The sequence below is a fragment of the Castor canadensis genome, chromosome 7 (assembly GCF_047511655.1).
Source record: "Castor canadensis chromosome 7, mCasCan1.hap1v2, whole genome shotgun sequence".
NCBI lineage: Eukaryota > Metazoa > Chordata > Mammalia > Rodentia > Castoridae > Castor > Castor canadensis.
Genome location: NC_133392.1, coordinates 9,410,148 through 9,430,492, shown reverse-complemented (window position 1 = coordinate 9,430,492; position 20,345 = coordinate 9,410,148). Strand labels below are relative to the sequence as shown.

The 20,345-nt window shown below is 40.9% G+C and overlaps 1 protein-coding gene across 1 annotated transcript; it reads right to left on the bottom strand.

The window, feature by feature from the left end:
• Window positions 1-7,310: 7,310 nt before the first annotated feature.
• Window positions 7,311-9,531, bottom strand: C7H10orf120 (chromosome 7 C10orf120 homolog). The gene is made up of 3 exons (XM_074078151.1): window positions 9,329-9,531; window positions 9,106-9,181; window positions 7,311-8,069 (listed from the first exon to the last, which is right to left on the bottom strand). The coding sequence occupies exons 1-3, from the start codon at window positions 9,529-9,531 to the stop codon at window positions 7,311-7,313; spliced, it is 1,038 nt and encodes a 345-aa protein (XP_073934252.1).
• Between the last annotated feature and the right edge of the window lie 10,814 nt (window positions 9,532-20,345).

Below are 20,345 nucleotides of genomic sequence, written 5' to 3'. Positions count from 1 at the left end.
TTAACTTGGGTTCTAAATGTCTATACTAAGCAGACAGTGAGGGAGTGGGAAAGAATTTGGTCAACTACTAAATTCACTGAAAACATCTAATTAAAAGCATTGAGGAAACTGGCCTTAGTTATAATTTAATGTGTTCGTGTAGCTGATAGGGAAGTCAAGTCACAGAGAACCCAGTGGCTTATGCATGACATACCACTAGTTGTCAGTGGAGTTGTAATGCCAGCCCTGATCTCATTTCTAACTCAAAGAACTTTGTACTACATTGTATATCTGAGGAACTTTTAGGATTAACTTAGTCTTTAATTTTTTCAAACTGATTTGAGTTTTCAGATGATGATTTGATATTAATGATTTTATTCATATTTGGAAATTAATACAATATTGAATATAATATTTTCCTTTCCCCCAATTTATAACTGTTTTAATTGAAAAATCAACCTATATTTTTGTTTATACCTATTCTTTAATTAGAATCCACTGATGATTCTGAACAATGCTACATTTCCCCAAATCACTGTTTTGGCCATTGCAGTTGCTAATGCTTTCCCTGGGAGAGGTGGGGCAAGACGGTAGATTAGAAACTTTCATCATTTTGACTTCAGGAATGAGAAGAGTCAGTAACAACAGAGATACTATATTCTGAAGAGATAAAGACCATCAGCAATCATGAAAGAGGAGACAGAACAGTAAAAAAGAATTTAGAAATGGAACAATAAAGAAAAGCAGAAAAAAGTTCCAAGTCCCATCCCAAGCCCTGTTGCAGGAATCTCAAGCTGAGATACAGGACACTGAGGCAGTTTAGCAGGAAGCAAAGTTATATTGTGCCAGCACAGAATCAGCAGACTCGTGTCTAAAGTCTGAGCCCCAAGAACAAAAAGGTCTCACCTTCTATACACTTGCAAGCAGGTTACAGAAGCAAAAGCAAAGCTCAACCCACATATGGCTGCATGTGACTTCATTGGCTATTTCATTTCCCCAGTGCTTTGTGATGTTCTCCATGTTTCAATTCTTTAAGTTTTCTTTCTCTGCTTTGCCATCCCTTTCCCCTGCCTCATTATTAGAACACAGCCTGTCTGTTTCTCTTCTGGTCCTCCTCCCTGCTATACTCCCAGGAGGGGAAAGAGAAGCTGAAGAAGCAACACAAGGTAACCCCGAAAGCCCTGGTGACAGATTGGCAATTTGAAATGCAAAATAAGCCCATACCTCCCACATGTCTTAAGCCCAGTGTGGGGATTTATGGGACGGTGACGGCACTGCTGTGGAAGGCTAGCTTCAGTAAAGAAAGACATTCTCATCTCTGAGAGCTGTAGCAAGAGGCCATCTTAAGAAAGAGCCTATTGTTTAAGAGTGAGGTTTTAAAACTCACTCAGAGTTTTAAACTCACTAGGAAGTTTTGGAACACCCTGACACAGGGTCTGGGTGGGAAGTGGCCATGAGAGGTGATCATAGAGAAGGAAAGGGTCTGACATGGTCCTGCAGAAAAGTTCAAGCAGCAGGAAGGTCCAGCAGCAAAGAGCAGAAGCCCCGCCCTCTTTGGGGAGAAGTCCCATCTCCTGGGAATGTGGTGGAAACAAAGTACTGACCTATAGCTGGCATAGTATTAGACCTCCTGCCTACGTGTGTGAGCTATTAGGTAGGTCTGAATATCACACTTTGAATTATGTGATATTCACAGCCTCCTTCCTCACACAGGGAGGTGAACTTCCGGGTAAGATCTGAAAGCACTGAGGTCCACCTCCAGGAACTGCATCCTAGCAGGTGCTTCCTGCCAAGAAGGTATAAGGGCTCCAAGCCTAGGTCTGCCAAATCACATGAATTCCACAGCCTCTTCCTCCCCATATAGAGGTGAACTGCTGGAAAGGGTCTGTAAGTATTGAGAACATCAGGCAGAGTGCCAAGGTCTCTCAGTTCTCCTCCACTAAGTGAAGAACTCAGTGTTCTGTTTGCCTCCCCCACTGTCTGATGCATTTGGGGGTCACCCTGAGGCTTGAGCATTTGCTATCTATGGGGACACGAACTGGGGTCTTGTGGAGCAAGTGGGAACCTGCCTGGATAGCAGACCATAAACCTCCCTGTAGCCAACACCAGATCCGAATACACAAAGAAGGACACTTTCTATACAGAAAGTAGCCCAGAAGCAGACAATGAGCCCTTCTATAAGAGACTCCAATTAGTTTTTCTCAATCAAATCAGTGCTAGGGATCAGGTCCAATTCCCTGATCAAATGGGTGAATGCTTGGCTACTAAGCAATACCCTTAGTCCCATGGTGAGAAATAGCACCCCAACCTGGCCACTGCTCTATCCTATCTGAACATTGAGAATATTTCAACTGACAGATTACAAGTAATTAAATCTTCCAACAAATGACTTGGTCTCCAATGCATAGATCCCAATATAGAAATACAATAAATATGAAAAAACAATACAACATGACTTTTTCATAATTCAACAACTCAACAATAACAAACACTAATTATAGCAAAGTGGATGAAATCTCAAAGAATTTAAAAAATGATTCTAAGAATTATCAATGAAATTAGAGAAGACATGAACAAATTCCTGAATAAATTCTAAGAAAACTCAAAGAGCTAAATGAAATAAAGAATACAATGCAGGGCTTGAAAGAGGAATTCAATGAAGCTACAGAAATTCTGAAAAAATCAGAATGAAATTTTGGAAGTGAAAGGTTCAATAAGTCAATAAAATCTCAGTTGAAAATTTCTTCAATAGACTGGATCAAATTGACAGAATAACAGGGCTTAAAGACAAGGTATGTGTGTTTGAACAAAAGTAAAGAAATACAGACAGAATATGCAAGACCTATAGAACACTATTAAAAGATCAAACCTATTAGTCATGGGTATAGAAGGAGAAGAGTTGCAAACTAAAAACATGGAAAACTTATTCAGTAAAATAACAGCAGAAAACGCCCCACGTCTTGAGAAAGAGATGATCATCCAAGTACATGAGGCTCTTAGGACTCCAAAAAGACAAGACCAGAAAAGAACCTGCCCATATCATATTATAACTAAAACATTAGACGTACAGAACAAAGGAAGAATATTGAAAACTGCAAGAGAGAAATGCCAAGTCATCTATAAAGGCAAAGCCACTGGAATAACAGCAGATTTTTCAAGTGAAACTTAAAAATCAAAGAAGGCAGGAAATTATGTATTTTAAGCCCTAAAAGAAAATAACTGCCAACCTAGATTACTGTTCCCTGTAAAGATATCTTTCATAATTGAAGGGATAGTGAAAATTTTCCATGACCAACAAAAACTAAAGCAAGTCAAGGTCACTAAAGCAACACTACAGAAGATACCCAAAGAAATCCTACACACAGAAGAGGAAGATAAATACAACCAAGAAAATACAGGAAAGAATAAATCTTACTAGCTGAGTAGAAAAAAAATGAGGAGTAAGGGAATTAACCAAACACTACAAATCCAATAAAATGGCAGGAATTACTACATGCCTTTCAGTAATAACTCTGAATGTTAATGGTTTCAATTCTCCAATCAAAAGACATACTGGTGGATTGAATTAAAAAAACAAGACCCTACCATTTGTTGCCTACAAAAAAATTCACCTCACCTGCAAACACAAACATAGGTTAGAATGAAAGGATGGGAAAGATTTTCCAAGCAAATGGAGTCTAAAAGCAAGCAAGGATGGCTGTAGGCTGTACTCATATCTGACTACAGAGATTTCAAACCAAAATTAATCTGAAGAGACAAAGAAGGTCACTTCATAGCAATAAATAGAATAACCCAGCAGGAGAAGATAAAAGTTTAAAACATATACACATTGAGTGACAGGATACCTAATTTCATAAAGCAAACATTACTAGACATAAAAACACAGATAGATCCAACACAAAAATAGTGGGTGACCTTAATGCTCAACTCTCACCAATAGACAGGTAATGCAGATGAAAAGTTAACAAGGAAACTTCAGAATTAAATGTCACTATAGATAAAATGAATTTAACAGACATCTACAGAATATTCTACCCAATCAATATCCATGAAACGAACTTTCTTCTCAGCAGTCCATGGAACTTCCTCCAAAATAGATCATAGGGTTGACATAAAGTCAACCTTAACAACTACAACAAAGTTGAAAAGATTTCCTGTATTTTATCAGACTACAATGGAATAAAACTAGAAATAATAACACAGAAAATATGTGAATGCATGGACATTGAACACTCACTCTTGAATGATCAGATATTCTTTCCTATCTAAGAAATGAGGAGGAAAACAAAAGAATTCCTAAGACCAAATGAAAATGAAAGCACACTTACCAGAAACTTTGGGACACAGCAAAGAGAGAAGTTTATAGCTAGGAGTGTCTTCTTTAAAAAACTAGAGCAAATATCCAAAGAAATGTAAGTCAGCATATAATAGAGATATCTGCACATCCATGTTTATAGTACCACTGTTCATAAGAGCCAAGTTATAGAATCAACTGATAGGTGGATAAAGAAAGTGATATATATAAAATAGAGTATTACTTATCCATAAAGAGGATTGCAATTATGTCATTTGCAGGAAAATGAATGGAACTGGAAATCTTCATGCTAATCAAAACTGAGATATCACATATTTTCTCTCATATGCCTAAAAAATAATAGTGACACAAGTGTAAAATGGGGGAACTGTTTGGGGGAGAGAACCAGTGGGTGGAGGGAGGACGAAAGGAGAGGGTGAAGGGGAGAGTGAATGTGATCAAAGTACTTCATGCACATGTATGAAAATAGAACAATGAAACCTGTTAAATTGTTTAAAAGGGGGAGAAGGGGATAATAGAGTAACAGAGGGGTCAATTTGATCAAAGTACACTATATGCACGTATGGAAATATCACAATGAAGCCCCTTTGTACAATTAACAATAAATTAATAAAAATGCTTTTCCTTGCTTGTAGCTTTGGTCAACAGAGTTATTCTGGAAACTGAGAAAATGCAGTCTCCTGCTCATGCCTTGTCTTCTGCTTGGGAGGAATTGTGCTTCTAAAAGAGATGGCGATGCAAAACTCACTCATGACAGAGGCCAGGAAGGAGCCTGGCTTGTCCCCAAGTGCCATAGGACCTATTGGACAAGCTCGGTGTTTCCCCCTCTGTGAGATGCTTCTGAGGACAGAGCATGACTAAGGGATTCTCGTGCACTTCAGATGAAGGGATAGATGAATGTGTCATTGTCCTCAAATGCTGAATGTCCTGGCTTAGACTCAGCATCAGATTTTTACCTTTTAGGAAAAAAAAATCCTCATTTGTTCTAGATGCTCCCAGATGCTGCACCTTTTATCCATACCTGGCACTCAGGTTTGACCCAGAAGATAGTTGGGAAACTGAGAATTCATTCTCTGTCCAACTCAGGCTCTAGTTATCTCCCCAGTCCCACAGCTCAATGTTTAATGGACATTTTAGATTTTCATTAAACAGCGCAGGATGAAGAAAATGGCCTCATCTTGGAGACAAGCCCACAATTTGGAAAAGTTACTTGAGCTTATGGACAGTGGTCAGCTATCTTCTGTCTTGCCTTGTCTTCCTCCCTCCCTCTTTCTCCTTCCCTCTTGCAGTACTGAGATTTGAATGCAGAGTCTCCTGCTTGCTAGGCAAGCACTCTATCAGTTGAACCTCATCCCCTAGCCCTTTTTCTTTTTGCTTTTGTTTGTTTTTAGATAGGGTCTCATGCTTTTGTTCAGCTGACCTCAGACCATGATCTTCCTACCACTGCCTCCCAAGTAGCTGAAATTACAGGTATATACCACATGCCCAGCTATCTTTTGTGTTGATCACTGGGAAGGAAAGAGGAGAAGCATTCACGTTCTATATGGGCTATTCTATGCTTCTGACTGGAAGAAGTCGATGCTAGCCATGAGAGTCTGGTGACTTTGACTTGGTGGCTGGTTGTGAGTATGGCTTAGAGTGGATGTGAGGGTCATTGGTGAGGAGCTGAGAACTGGTGTAGGAACTGTACAATGATCAGGGCACTATGGCAGTGTGTGTGTGTGTGTGTGTGTGTGTGTGTGTGTGTGTATCTCTGTGTGTGCATAGAGGAGGCAGTGTACACGTAAGAGGCTTTATTTTCTTTTCTCCACTAAGAATCCATCTCTGTATCTCATAGTATACCCGAAAGGGTCATCCCTTTTCTGTGCCCTCCTCTTTGTTGATGACCACACATCTGTAAAAGGACCAAGAGTGCAAGTCTTGGCAAGGCCCTACTGCTCCAGTTGCCATCTCCCAGATCTTCCACCTCGGGGCAGGAGCAAGGCCTAAATGCGAGTCACAAAAGCTGACTTCAGAGGCCTCTGGCACCTCCTTCTGACATGCCCAAAGGCATTGTGCATGCTACAGCCATGCCTTCCTTGAAGCTACATCTAACTTGCTGGGAAGGGCATGAATCACTTGGCTCCCTTGAAGAGGAGGGTTGCAAAGAAATAAGGCTGGAATGAGCTGGCTCTGCCTTCCAAGGCAGACGCTCTATGCCTGGGCAGGAAGTAGAGAGCACAGAACAGACTTTTATGGGTCTTTTCCTTGAAAACTGTTCTTTTCTGCATCTAGAATACAGGCTGGTCCCAGCCCAAGGGACACCAGTAGATTGATTATGATGATGATCCCAACTGTACCTGTCTCCCTGCGTTCATGTTCTTTGCAACATGGTCTCCCATCAAGAAATAAAGTTCACTAACCCATCCTTGCATCTGAGGCAACCTCACATCTTGCTTTGGCCATCAGAATGTGGCTGAACATTAGCTTCAAGAGGTCTTGCCAACTTCCATTTACCCTGTGGTCCCTACAATAACTAACTCTGTGTACAAGCCAGGAGGAAGGAAGAGTATGGCCCAGATACATTCACTGACCTGTAGCTGACTTCAGATATCTGAGAAACCCAGCTGAGACCAGAAGGCTCACCTCACTGAGCTGACCCTAAATTGCTGACACACAGAATTAAAAGTCAGTTTAATGGTTGGTGTTTTAAGCCACTAAGTTTGTGGTTGATTTGTTTTGCAGAAATAGATAACTGATACAGGCTCCAGAAGAGAAAGAGGAGGCAGAGGGCTGCTCCCAGTGGGAGTAGGTGAGATTAGGAAGGCCTGGATTTTTGGTGAGGGTGGGAACTGAGAGCCAAGAGTTGCCAAAACCCAGAAAATCTCAGGAAGTAGGTCTCACTTTGAGGATCTCCTGGAAACAGGGCAGGGAAAGCCAAGTTCTCCAAAGAAGACAGGAAGAAAGGAGCTTGGGGCACATTGTGCAGAAGAAGCAAGGACCAGGACACTTGGTTGCCTGGGGAATAAATAATGCTTTAATATGGATAGGGAGTGTCATTGTGCAAGCGCTCTTTGCAGGTGCTCTCTTCTTCCAGTAGGTAGTTCTTGGTCACAACACTGGGGTGGATTCCTCTAGATATAAAATCCTGGTGCATGAGCATCAGGTCTCCAGGAAACTCAGCTAAGGAAAAGAGATTTCGGTTTGTTGAGCCTGTGATGGACCGCTCCCGTTTCCTTAAGTGAATGAATGGTTTGCATTCATTTGGATGGCATATTATACATTTTGGGGGTTCTTCTGACTTGAAACTGACATTCATTTTTATTTCTTGTCTTTTTGTGGTTTTATGCTCCGACTCCCCTTTCTCCTCCTTCTGATTGGAATTATCACAGTAACCATTATCATGTCTATCCTCCTCTTCCTTGGCCTTGTCTCTTGTTATTAGGCCCAGGCCTGTTCCAGACAGAAAAGAAGAGTTCCTGAATCTTTTAACATATGGAAGCAGCTGGTTGTTTCTCAGGGCTCGTGCCAGCTGCATCCGCTCTATGTGCTTGTTGATGTTGACCTTCTCTCGCTGGGGCATTTTAAACTCCTCTGCAGGTACCACCACCTTTGCTGTCCATATTTTCTCTATGGGTCCACACACAGTGCGGGGAGGGGAGGACTGTTTTTTACATTCTATCATCTGTTTGTGGTCTGAAGACATCAACTGGAGTTCCTTCAGCATTTTCCGTTCTTCCTCTTGTTTATCAGCCAAAAACCTTCTTGCTGCTACAGTGTGAACACCACCTAGACGCTGAGAATGAAAGGGGATTGTTAACAACCCACTGCACAGGGGTAGGCAGCCACTGCAGACAGAATCTGATAATGGCTGAGTCTTCCTCCACTGCTGACACCATTTGAGTCCCTGGTACTGGGGAAAGAGGGCAGAGCTTTGGGGTCAGACAGGCCTGGGTTTAAATCCTGACCCTCTCTCATCTATTATGAATATGGAGGAATTTTAATGGCCTTACAGTGTTACTTGGAAACCTCAACAAGTCAGTGTACATGAAAGCAACCAACACAAGATAAGAAGAACTCAAGAAAGAGCAGTTTTCATCATTCATTACCTCTTAATGCTGTTATTCCTAATTGGGACTTTTAGGTAAGACAGTACTTTGCTGTGCAAGTATGGAATCCACTGGTAGACTCAGACAACTGGAGTACACTGTTAGGGAGACTTCTCTATGGCTGGTGGGTTTTTTTATAAATTTTTTAGATTAGAGTATATTTGTTATGGGGGGGGATTCATAGTGACAATTCTGATTAGGCTTCTATTATTGTACATTATTTACATTGCCCCCATCATTTGTCCCCTCAACCCCTTCCCTGCCCCACTTAAAGGAATTGCAAGAGGTTTCTTTGTTCTATTTCATATAGGTATATGAAGTCCATCCACCATATACCTTCACCTTAATCTCCTTCATCCACCCTCCCCCTCCCACTATTACCCCCCCCCACACACACCGTACCTATTTTACAGTCCTGTCGTTTGTTATTAATATTTAAGTTGATGTTCAAAGGGGTTTCTCAGTGTATCCCCACTGTGAGTGTACTTTACTTTGGTCCATTCAACCCCTTCCATTACTCTCCCTTACCCCTTTACCTCCCATCCCCCATTTTTCAACAGCTTTCAATATGCTTTCTTATATGCTTCTACCTTCACAGATGTTACAGTCTATGATATTACTGATGCTCTATCATTCTCATTAGTGGGTTTTGACCTGGGGCTCCCCCTAGCTCAACGTACGCAGTTGAGGGGCCTCTCCATGTGTAAACCTCGGGACACTTACTAAGATCTCTTTTTCCAAGGGAGAGTATTTCCCAAGGGCAATGCGAGGGTCTGATTTGTAGAATTTGGTCCATATCCTGGAAGGTAGAGAAGTAGGCAAATTAGAATTCTGGGAAGGGTCTTTATATTTCTCCTTCTCAGACTGAGAAATTCACAGAGGATGGTTCTACATTAGCCAAACCGAGGCCATCCAGGAAAAGACTGGAAACCCAAACAATACTTACCCCAATGGTGATGTGGTACATAGGTTCTCTTGGCAGTACGGGGGTTCTCGGTCTGGGAAGGAATAGCTGGCACTAAGGATTCTATCTGACTTTATATTTTTCTTATTTGACTTCCCCTGTGCAGGGTTCCTTTCTTGGGCCCTTGAATGTCCAGCCCTCTGTGTTTCAGTCCTCTGGCAGCCATTCTCCCATTTTCCAATCATACTCTGGAAATAGGCTTGATGGGAGGTGTTAAGGCCTAGAGTTTGTTTCTAAGACAGTTTGCTGGGAGCCCAAGGGACAGTTAAGCACACTGCATCATAACAGGCCTACCTGGGGGCTATTGTGAGGTCTGCGGTTAAAGCCTCAAATGCTCCTGGGGTGAACTAGGCACATACTCCCACACTCCAGGCCTGGAGCTCCGTGAAGAGAGTGGGGCCTGGAGGTAATCTGACTGCTCCGTTCTTCCAGGATAAAAAGACTGCAGTCAGCTAAAGTCTCTCTTCTGGTATTTACTTGCCTCTCCAGGAGCCTCGTGTTTCATCAGTGCCCCTCTGTCCATGGCTCTGGGAACGAATGTCTAGGGTACTCTTCTCAGTCACTGTATCTGGAAAACCTCGCTGCTCCTTGGCAATGAGCTTGTTGCTCAGGGCCCCATTTGCTTGGTACCTCCTCTGAAGACCTCCTGGCCAAACAAATCGGCCCTTTGTCTGTTTGTTGTAACACTTTCTGTACCCTGCTGTGGTGCTTTGCCTCATGCTGGCTAGATTGTCCAAGGAGTCTGTCTATCCCTGTACTTGGAAGCCGGGTAACAACAGCATCTTATTTCTTGCCATTCAGTTGCTGATCATGGAGTCTCTGGTAGGGCTCAGCTTGTTGGCTCAATAAACAACCATTCTGGGTCATGGGTCAAAGGTGGGGTCAAGAATGTTCCTGGTTAAAATGGGTATTTCCACAACTCCTGTGGAAGGCAATCTGGCAATATATAGTCAAAATTACAAGTGAACATATTCTTTGACCCAATTCGTTTGCAAAATCAAATATGTAAAAGTTTAGTTAATGCAGTCTTGTTTGAATAACAAGCTTAATGAAAACCCCCATGTCCATTGATAGGGAACTGGATGGAGTTTTTGGTTAGCTGTATGATGGAATACTGCATAGGAGAACAAGACTACAGGAATAAGAGTTCAGGGGGGAAGATCTTTATGTGCAAGTATCTCTGAGAATTATTGCTAAATGCAAAAAGCAAGGCGAAAAAGTGCATAAATTGTAGACTAACTTTTTGTGTTGGGGAGGAAAATAAGCATGTGTATTTGTATAAAGAAACTATGGAATAGTACACATAAACAATACAGTCACCTTGGACAGGCATCAGCAGAAGAAGTGGTAGGAATGAGACTTATTCTTGTCTTGAACTTAAAACCATCTGACGATAAGTAAGACACCTAAAAAATTAGCTAGCATTTGTTGCCCTTAACGCAGAGAAACTAAAGCAGATACCTTAAAAGCAACTGAGGCCAATAGGAAAAGGAGACCAGGAACTAGAGAAAAGGTGAGATCAAAAAGAATTAACCTAGAAGGTAACACACACGTACAGGAAATTAATGTGAGTCAACTCCCTGTATAGCTATCCTTATCTCAACCAGCAAAAACCCTTGTTCCTTCCTATTATTGCTTATACTCTCTCTACAACAAAATTAGAAATAAGGGCAAAATAGTTTCTGCTGGGTATTGAGGGGTTGTGGGGAGGGGAGGGGGCGGAGTGGGTGGTAAGGGAGGGGGTGGGGGAGGGGGGAGAAATGACCCAAGCCTTGTATGAACATATGAATAATAAAAATAAAACCATCTGAATGTATTACATATTTGAAAAAGTTGAATTCCAAAAGTAAATGAGTGAGCAGCTCATAGAAGAAGATGGTGTAATGTCTCTGACAAGTACTGGTCTTGAAACTTCTTTGATTCCTCCAGAAACCCTCAGTGGGAATATTTACATTTTATCCAGAGCTCAGACCCATGTAGCATTCTGAAATACAGAAGTGCTCCTCCTGCCCGCAAGCAAATTCAGTTACCTGGGCCATCAGTTAACCCAGAACTCAGCAGAGGGCCTCTAAGCAGAAAAACAAATGCCTCTCATACTGTGTTCATTGTCTTTCCAATTGTTCCACACTCAGCCACTAAGAGGGACCTCAGACGAGCCACACAACACCTGACTCATCAAATGCATGCAACAAGGATTTGTGGAACAGTCAATAAGTCAATGAATGCACACAAAGGAATATCATGTACCCATCAAAAATCAAGTCTTTAAAAATTGTACTGATATGTTCATGACATAACTTGATACAAAAGAGGCAGAATATAAAACACATGGAGTTTGATCTGGATGCTGTAAGTATATTAAATGTGCAAGAGGGGGGAAAGGAAACACAAAGACATCAGTTTTACTCCAGGCTGTGGGCTTATGGAGGCATTACTGGCTGATGTAAACTGTCAACTCCAGGTGTCCACCTGGAGAAGCTATGACCTTGTTACAACAGATATTGCACACTGGACACATATTGAAATATGGAATGCCATATTCCATAAATATGGACAACTATCACATGCCCATTACAAACAAAAACATATTTTAAGAAAGAAAAGAATGCCATGGAGGTTTGAGTGCCCCAGACTTCAAGGAAGAGAAGGGAGAAAGGGTGCATCTAGGAACATCTCTGCACTAGGAAGTCAATTTATCTTACACCCAGTTCCAGGAACCTCGCTTTTAACTCGCTTCCTTGCCTCATTCTCTTTTTCTCACTTCCATTCTCAGGTACTTTGCTTTCGTTTTTGAGTTGTAGAGATCTTTCACTCATGATTCTTGCATTAGGTTTTATTCTTGACTTTCCCTGGTCTTGCCTTGACTTTTTTTCATACTCATCAGCCTTATCTCTTGGTTCATTTTCAAATTTTCCTTCTTACCTGACTTTCATTTTAATCTTGTATCTTTAACTTTCATGTCTATTTTGTTCTTTTGGCTTCTTGCTATTCTTACTATTTTAAAGCACTTTTGCCTATGACATTAGTCAGGGGCAGATTAATTTTAGAGAATTGGCCCATGTGATTTTGGGGACAGACAAGCCCAAAATCTGCAGGATGGGCCAGCAGGCTAGAGATCTAGGGAGGAGTCATTGTCAACATTCCAGTATGAAGGCTATCTCATAGAATTTTTTCTTGTTCAGGGAGGGCAATCTTTCATGCTATTCTGGCTTTCAAATGACTAGGATGAGGCCCAACCACACTATGGAAGACAATCTGCTTTACTCAGAGTCCACCCATTTAAATGGTAAACTCAACAAAAAAAACCTGCAAACGTGCAGATAACAGATCAGGTCAAATATCTGGGCAGTGTAGCCCAATCAAGCTGACACAAAAAAATTAATCATACCTATTTATATTAATTTGTTTTTTCATGATTAGCTTTAGTATTTTTGTAATTTTTAATACCAAGCTTTTAGTTTTCACACATAGTTTTGCCTGATTTTGAACTTTGTATTTAATAGACTTATACAGTATGCATAACCTATTGCATAAAATGTGCATTGTTTCATTTCTGCTTATAAAATGTTTAATATCCTTTTATTGACATGTTTGGTTTTGTCTTTAGTTCCCTTATTTTCATTGTTGTTTAGTGTGATTGTGTTATAATTCTTCCATCAGTCTCTTGTTGCTTACATTTGGGTCATTTCTGATTTGGGAAGCATTTTTATACGTCTCCTTAGGGTTAGGTGCATGATTTTCTGTTGAGTGTGAACCTAGGGGTGGAACTGCTGGGTCACAGAGTCTGTGTAGCATCAATTTAGTGGAAAATTCTCACCTATATTCCAAAGTGTCCTATTAATTTACAGTCCACTAGTGAGATCTGGGAATTTTCATGCTACTCATCTTGTCAACATGTCGTGCTATCACACAGAGCTTTAACTTGCATTTTTCTGGGCTGGAGGAGTGACAGTGACTTAAGTGGTAAGAGTGCCTGCCTAACAGGCATAAGGCCCTGAGTTCAAACTCCAGTTCTGCCTGTATATATATATATATATATATAGAGAGAGAGAGAGAGAGAGAGAGAGTGTTTGCATTTTTCTGGCTACAAATGAAGTTGGACACTTTTTCAATTGGCCATTGATATTACCCTTTTCAAGATGTCCATTTAAGTCTTTTGCTCATTTTTTCTAATAAGTTTTTATTTTGTTGTTGACATGGAGGAACTCTTATTTTTGTTAGTTAAACATATGACAAATATTTATTCCTAATCTGTGAATGCCTTTCTACCTTCTTCAAGATGGCTTTTGGTGAATGGAAATTCTCATTTCTAGGCCAATGGCACTCCAATTTACCTTTCCTTTAACAGTTAGTACTTTCCATGTCTTGTTTAAGAAATTATCTCTTACCCCAAGTAGGAATGATACTGTCTCCTACTTACACATATATAATTCACTTTATGATAATTATTAGTAATATGATTATAATTACTACTGTTATTTTTCCATCTTTTTAAAAATATGTTTTCCAACTTATTTACAATGGCTATTAGAAACTCCGTGTGTGTGTGTGTGTGTGTAAGCCAAACACAAAAAGTTGAGGACTCTCCTGCCCCTCTCCACAGCTGTCCTTGTGGACACCCCCCCCTCCGGGGCTCTGGGCTATGGGTGAATATTAAAGCTCATTAAAGTATAACTTACAAGGACCCCTGCAAGACTAAGTCTATATAATAAATCAATGATATATGGGCTTCTTCTTAATATTGCATTATATACAGAGCTTACATGAGGAGCTGTGTACTTTAAAATCATAGCTCTTGTTATAATTTAGGTCTAAAATCTCTCCAAGATTCTCATGTGTTGAAGGCATAGTCCTCAATGCAACAATGTTTAGACGTAAGACTTTGGAAGTGATTGGGTCATTAGAGCTCTGACCTCATCAATGGATTAATCCATTGATGCGGATATGATAGGTTATTGGGAAGGGATGGAATCTTAGGAGATGGGACCTGGTGGGAAGGAATGGGTCCTAAAGGTCACTCTCTTGGGAACTATATCTTGGCCCTGGCCGCCTCTTCTCTGTCCTTCTCAGAATCTCCCTTTCTTGGGCACATGAGGTAGGCAGCTTTGCTCTCCCACACCCTTCTGCCACGATGGTCTTCATACCATAGGCCCAGAAATAATGCAGCTAGGCAATCATGGACTGAAACCTCTGAAACTATGAACTCCCTTGTTTTGTCACAGAGAAAACTGAAAAGCTGATGAACACAGTCTCCTCTACAACATTCTGCAGTTGGCTCTGAGCAGTCCATGCTGTAGGAAGTACCTTCCAAGTCAGTGCTTCTTGAATGTTAATGGCCATATAAATCTGCAGTTAAGGTACGTACAGGTCTGGAGATCTTGTGGAGGTGCAGAGTCCGATTCTGTGTGTTTGAGGTGGGATCTAAAACTCTACACCTCTAACAAGTTCCCAGGTGAGGCCAGTGGCTACTTTCTCCAGGAAAAACAAAGCTGTGACTCTGTACATGGGGCTGTTCTGTAAGAGGTGTCAGGCATAGCATGTCCTGTTGTCAGCAGCAACATCTCCCGAGAAATGCAGACTCTCAGGCTCTCCCCAGAACTACTGAGTCTCAATCTAAATTTCACCAAGTTCCCCAGTTGAATCACGTATGTGGAAACAATGGGAAAGAAAGATGCTCTGGCAAAACCTCCGCTGACACCCTTGAGGAACCAAACAATGCACAACCTCCTCGTGGGTGGCTAGGGGGTTACTTGGCCATGCATGGTCAGGATTCTATGCTGTTCATACCCACTTGCCTTTGATTTTCTGGTTTGCAGGCCCAGCCTCCTTTCTTAGCAATCAAAGGGTCCTCTGTGGTAAACATCGTCTCCTTCCTTTAGGCATTAGGGTTGAGGAGATACTCAGGCAGAGTTGTTACAAATAGCTACAGAGGAATGGGGTCAGCTATGCTGTTTTGGGGAGATCAACCCAGAAGAATGGGTCCTAGGAACAGAGAAAGCCAATTTACCTTTAGACCTTTGGAACAGGTTTCATCTATGCCCAGGTTTAGCATGAAATGTTTCATCTATGCCCAGGTGTCAGAAACACAATCTCTGATTCATTTCTGTCTCTGTGAGGGGAACAGATTATAATCTCTGAAAACTAAACCTGGAAGGGGGACTTAATCCAACTTCAGAATCTATCCATGATGTCTTCCTGACAGCACATTTTTTTTACTTTTCCCCACCAGAATTTCTGCTGGGTTCTTTGTAGGTCCTCCCAATGAACACTCTAATAAGATGTGTTCAAGAACCGAAAGCAGTTTGGTTTGCAGAGGGAATGGGAGTGTGGAGGTGGGGGTGAGGCTAGCAAAAGAGGCTGGCAGAGATTAGAAGAGCCTATTAGGCCCTGCTGAAGAGTTGGTGCTTTTTCCTGTGGGGCAGTAAGACCTGCATAACTAAGAGGTGTCATGCTAAACATTTTCCTTTTTAAAAGAACAACTTTATTAAGGTATACTTTGTATGACATAAAAGTCACTCATTTTAAGCATGCAGTTAATGATTTTTGATAAATTTACCAAATTGTCCATCCAGCATCACAGTTCCGTTTCAAACACTTTCATCAACCCATAAAGATCCCTTTTCCCCTTTTACAGTTAGTTAATTGTCAAGCAACCCTTAGTTTACTTTCTGTCTTCAAATTTCATTTTTAAATGATATTAAATGATACCTTTCTTCCTTGGCTTCCTGCAGCAGAGTCAGTTGGATATTTTCTTGTCCCTGTGTAGCCATAGGAGGCATGTCTAGGGTCAAGCCTGAGCCTGTAGCTGTGATAATACCTAAGCTCACAAACCCTCTGGTTCTCTGGACAACCTGGCTGCAGAGCCTCTTAACTTTCCATAGGCTGACACAGTTCAGAGGCTCCATCAGATTATGGAGGAAGGGTGTTGACTGTGGTTTCCCTTATCTTTAAATAAACTTCCTGCATTAACCTGGCAGGAAGATGGTGCCAGGCAAGGAGAACTGTGATTCTCTCCGTCCCACCACAACAAGACAAAGCAGGAGATAGGGGGTGGGGGAGTAGGGCAGCCTCCCTGTATTTAGAACACCTCTTTTCGCCTGTCAGTCTTTGTGACATCTGAACACAAAGTAGGAGAGAAGACACCCCCCTTGGGCCACACCCGGTCAAGACAGTAGGATGTGGTGTTACACTTCCTCCCATGGTGGAGAGGGATGGGAATGGCCTGGGGAAAGGCAGGGTTAGCAGGGACCAAGAACCACTCTTGTCTTGTTATGCCCCGTGCCCCACTGACCATCCCATTCATCTCTGTCTCCTATATGGGTTGCTGCACATGGGAGTAAAGGAATTGGCCATCTCTGGGAAGTGCATCTCACGTAGCTCACCAGGTGATGGCTCAGGGAGAGGTGCATTGGCTCTGTGGAGGCTTAAAGAGAAAATACTGAAGAGAGATCAGCAGATCAGGATCTCCAGAGTGATGTGATATCTCCAAATATAGAGGCAAAGACCAAGCACATGTAGGTGTGGGATATAGTGATGGAAGGAGCTCAGTATTTGGTACGTGGGCAAACATTTCACTAGTTTTCTTCCATATTTACAGAAGCACCATGGGGGATGGACTAACCATTAAACAGTTATGTTTTATAAATATTGATATTGCTGGCAAAACCTTGCAGCTTGTTCTGCAGGGTTTAGAGTAGGACACTAGTCTTTTTAAATGCTATGTAAGGGAGAATATTTTCCCCTAGATCTGCTTTATTTAAGATTTACATATTCATCAATGTATTCATGTGTGCACTCATACATTTACACGAGCTCAACTCTTTATGCTTGATGTTGGAGACACAGAGATAAAGACAGTGTCCTTCCCTTCCAGAAGATATGATGAGACAGGCAGATGCAAGAGAAGTGTACAGTATAATGCAGAGTGTAACAATGCAAGAAAGGGGGTACTGTGGCAACTCTGAGCTAGGGACTCAGAGAAACCTCTTATTGTGTAAAACTAAGGGTGTTCAGAGAAAACTTTAGGGAAGTTTGTATGCTTTGTTTACTGTGAATTTTTGCCACTGAGAAGACTCCATACAAATTCTTGGCCTTGCAGCAGAAGAAGAAATAGGTGAACATACCAGGGTGAAGAAATTTTCCAAATGAGTGACCTCTGTTGGGAAGAATCTTCACTTGGCTGTTGAAGTTTATGCAAGGGAGGGTTGATCACTCACATGCAGCTCTCTCTTGCAATGGAGCAGAGCTATAAATGAGATTTGCCAACAAGGAGCAAGGAATTAAGTCTGCTATTATCCCATGGAGCTTTCCTTCATCCTGGAATCCCTGAGCCTTCTGTCATCTCAGTGGCCTCACTTGAGCGACTCCACTGCCATTAAACCCCAGAACCAGAGGGCGCTCGCTAAGAGGCCCAGCTCTAGACACTCAGCTTCTTCCCTGTCCTGTCCCTCCAGTGGACTCCTTAAGGGTCAGGGTTTACAACTGAACTTTTTGGTTCCAGCCCAACATAAAGGATGGGCAAGTCCCACTGATTTGTGTCTGGAATATGACTTTATGCCAGAAACCCAAAGAGGACCAGGGGAGCCTGGAACAAGTTATAACCAGACAAAGGAAGACCTCCAAAAGCCTTTGCAGCACTCCCAGCTTTTCAGCATTGTCTCTGTTTTAGAATTTTCTTATTCTGCATCACTCTGAAATTTAATTTAGGTGGATAGTAAAGTGCTAGCATCACCTTTAAAAAAGAAATGTTTTAAATGTAAAAAGAGGGCTGGCTTACAATGCTAGCTTTCGTGTTGGAAGAGCACAGATTACTTGACACATTGAGGAACATTTGAGAATTGTTCGTGGCTTAGAGTGTGGGTGGGACACAGCAGGTCTGGATGGTCAGGAACAATGACAGAATAAGGTCCAATGCAAACCTCATGAATACACCTTTCTAGCAGAATTTATAATCCTTGTCCCTATGGACCAAGATGAGGATGGACCCTTTGTACAGATATCACCCAGATAATACTCTTCAAAGTGGCCTTTTAAAAAAGTGAAAATTGAAGAGAAGTGACAAATAGAAATAGGCTTTTAAAAAGTATATGTATACTTACCAGATGTAAAATTAATGTGCATTCAACTTCTGACACTCAGTGAAAAAAGATACAAAATTTAAATAGTACAAGAGATTCTGCCTGACTCTTATTCCCATTTTATTTCTGCTTACTTCTATGAACCACGTTAAGTTAATTTTATATATGGTAGAGAAAATACCAAGGTGGTTTTGTTTTGTTTTGTTTGCACTAGTTTCGGCATCAGTTTTTGAAATGACTGTCCTTTTCTCAATGAATTTCCTGTGTCAAAAAGCAAATGATCAGGTAGGCTTTGTGGTACACACCTGTAATCCCAGATCAGGAGGCAGAGGCAGGAGGTTACCAAGTTTGAGGCCAACCCAGGCAAATGTAGCAAGACCCTATCTCAAAAACAAAACAATAAGAACCAAAAGGCTGGGAACATAGCTCAAGTGGTAGAGCACTTGCTTATCATGGTACTGGTTTTTTTTGGTACCACCAAAAAAAACAAAAACAGTAAATGATCATATATGATCATCGTGATCTGTCTGGAAACTCTATATACTGTTGATCTGTGTGTCTAGTTTATGTCTGTACCACATTATAATAACAACCTTTATATCAAGTCTTAAAGTCAGGCCATGTATGCCTTCCACATTTGTTCTTTTTTTTTCAGAAATGCTTTAATTATTCTGATTCCTTTGCTTTTCTGTATAAATTTTGGAAGGAATTTGTCAAGTTCTTTTGCTTTCTTGTGTGCTGGGGATGGAACCCACGGTCTTGCACAGGGTAGTCAAGTGCTCTACCAATGAGCTACATCCTCAGCCCCGAAATTGTCAGTGTCTATGAAAATCTTGCAAGGACTTCCAGATGGAATCACATGGAATTTACAGATGTCTTTTGGGAAGGATTGATATCTTAATAATATTGAGCTTTCCAATCCATAACATGGTATGATGTGCCATTTATCTAGATCTTCTTCAATCTCTCTCAGCAATGTTTTGTAGCTTCCAATGTATAGTTCTTATACATGCTTCGTTAATTTTACCCTGTGTTTTATGACTGTTTATAGTATTGTAAATGGGGTGATTTTCTTTTATTTCCAATTATTTATAGATACACCATTGGTTTTCAGTTTTTCTTTAATTCCTACAACCTTTCTAAAATTTATTCTTATTCTCTGAGCTTCAGTTAGATTTCCTAATTTTTGATAATGTCATTTAAAAGTAAAGATAATTTTAATCTTTCCTTTCTGATTTCCATGCTCTTTATTTCTCTTTCATATCTAATTGCACTGGCTAGGACCTCCAATAAAATGTTGAGTAGAAGTGAAAGTAAACATTTTTGTTTTATTCCCATTCTTTGGAGAAACACATTTAGTGTTTTGCCTTTATTGCGATTCTTTTATGAAAAACAGGTGTTGAATTTTGATGAATGTTTTTTCTGTGTCTGTTGAGATGATTAATTTTTCTCTTACATTCTGTTATTATGGTGAATTATACTGATTGACTTTCAAATGTTAAGCCAACCTTGTATCCCTAGATTAATCTGCATTGGGCCATCATGCATTATTCATTTTATGTGTTGACTTCAGTTTCTTTCATCTCCTATTAGAGTACAACTTCCAAAAAGACAAGATCCTTTTCTTTCTTGTACAGGTCTGTATTATTTTGCATTTAGACACTGAGCTAGTATTAATGAACTTTTGGATAGTAGAATTGAGCTGTTGAATACAATAGGTAGGTTATTTGATACCTCAAAAGTACAAACTATTCCCCAAATTTATTTGAATAACTACAAGTAAGAAGTCAACAGACGTTGCTGTTAAATGTTGATATTTAGGCTGTAGTTGAAGTTGTAGTGTGACTTATTCTGTAGTTACAGTTTGTCTTTTCTTCCTTTCTTTCCACTTTCACTTCCAACTCATATTAAGTTTCGATCAC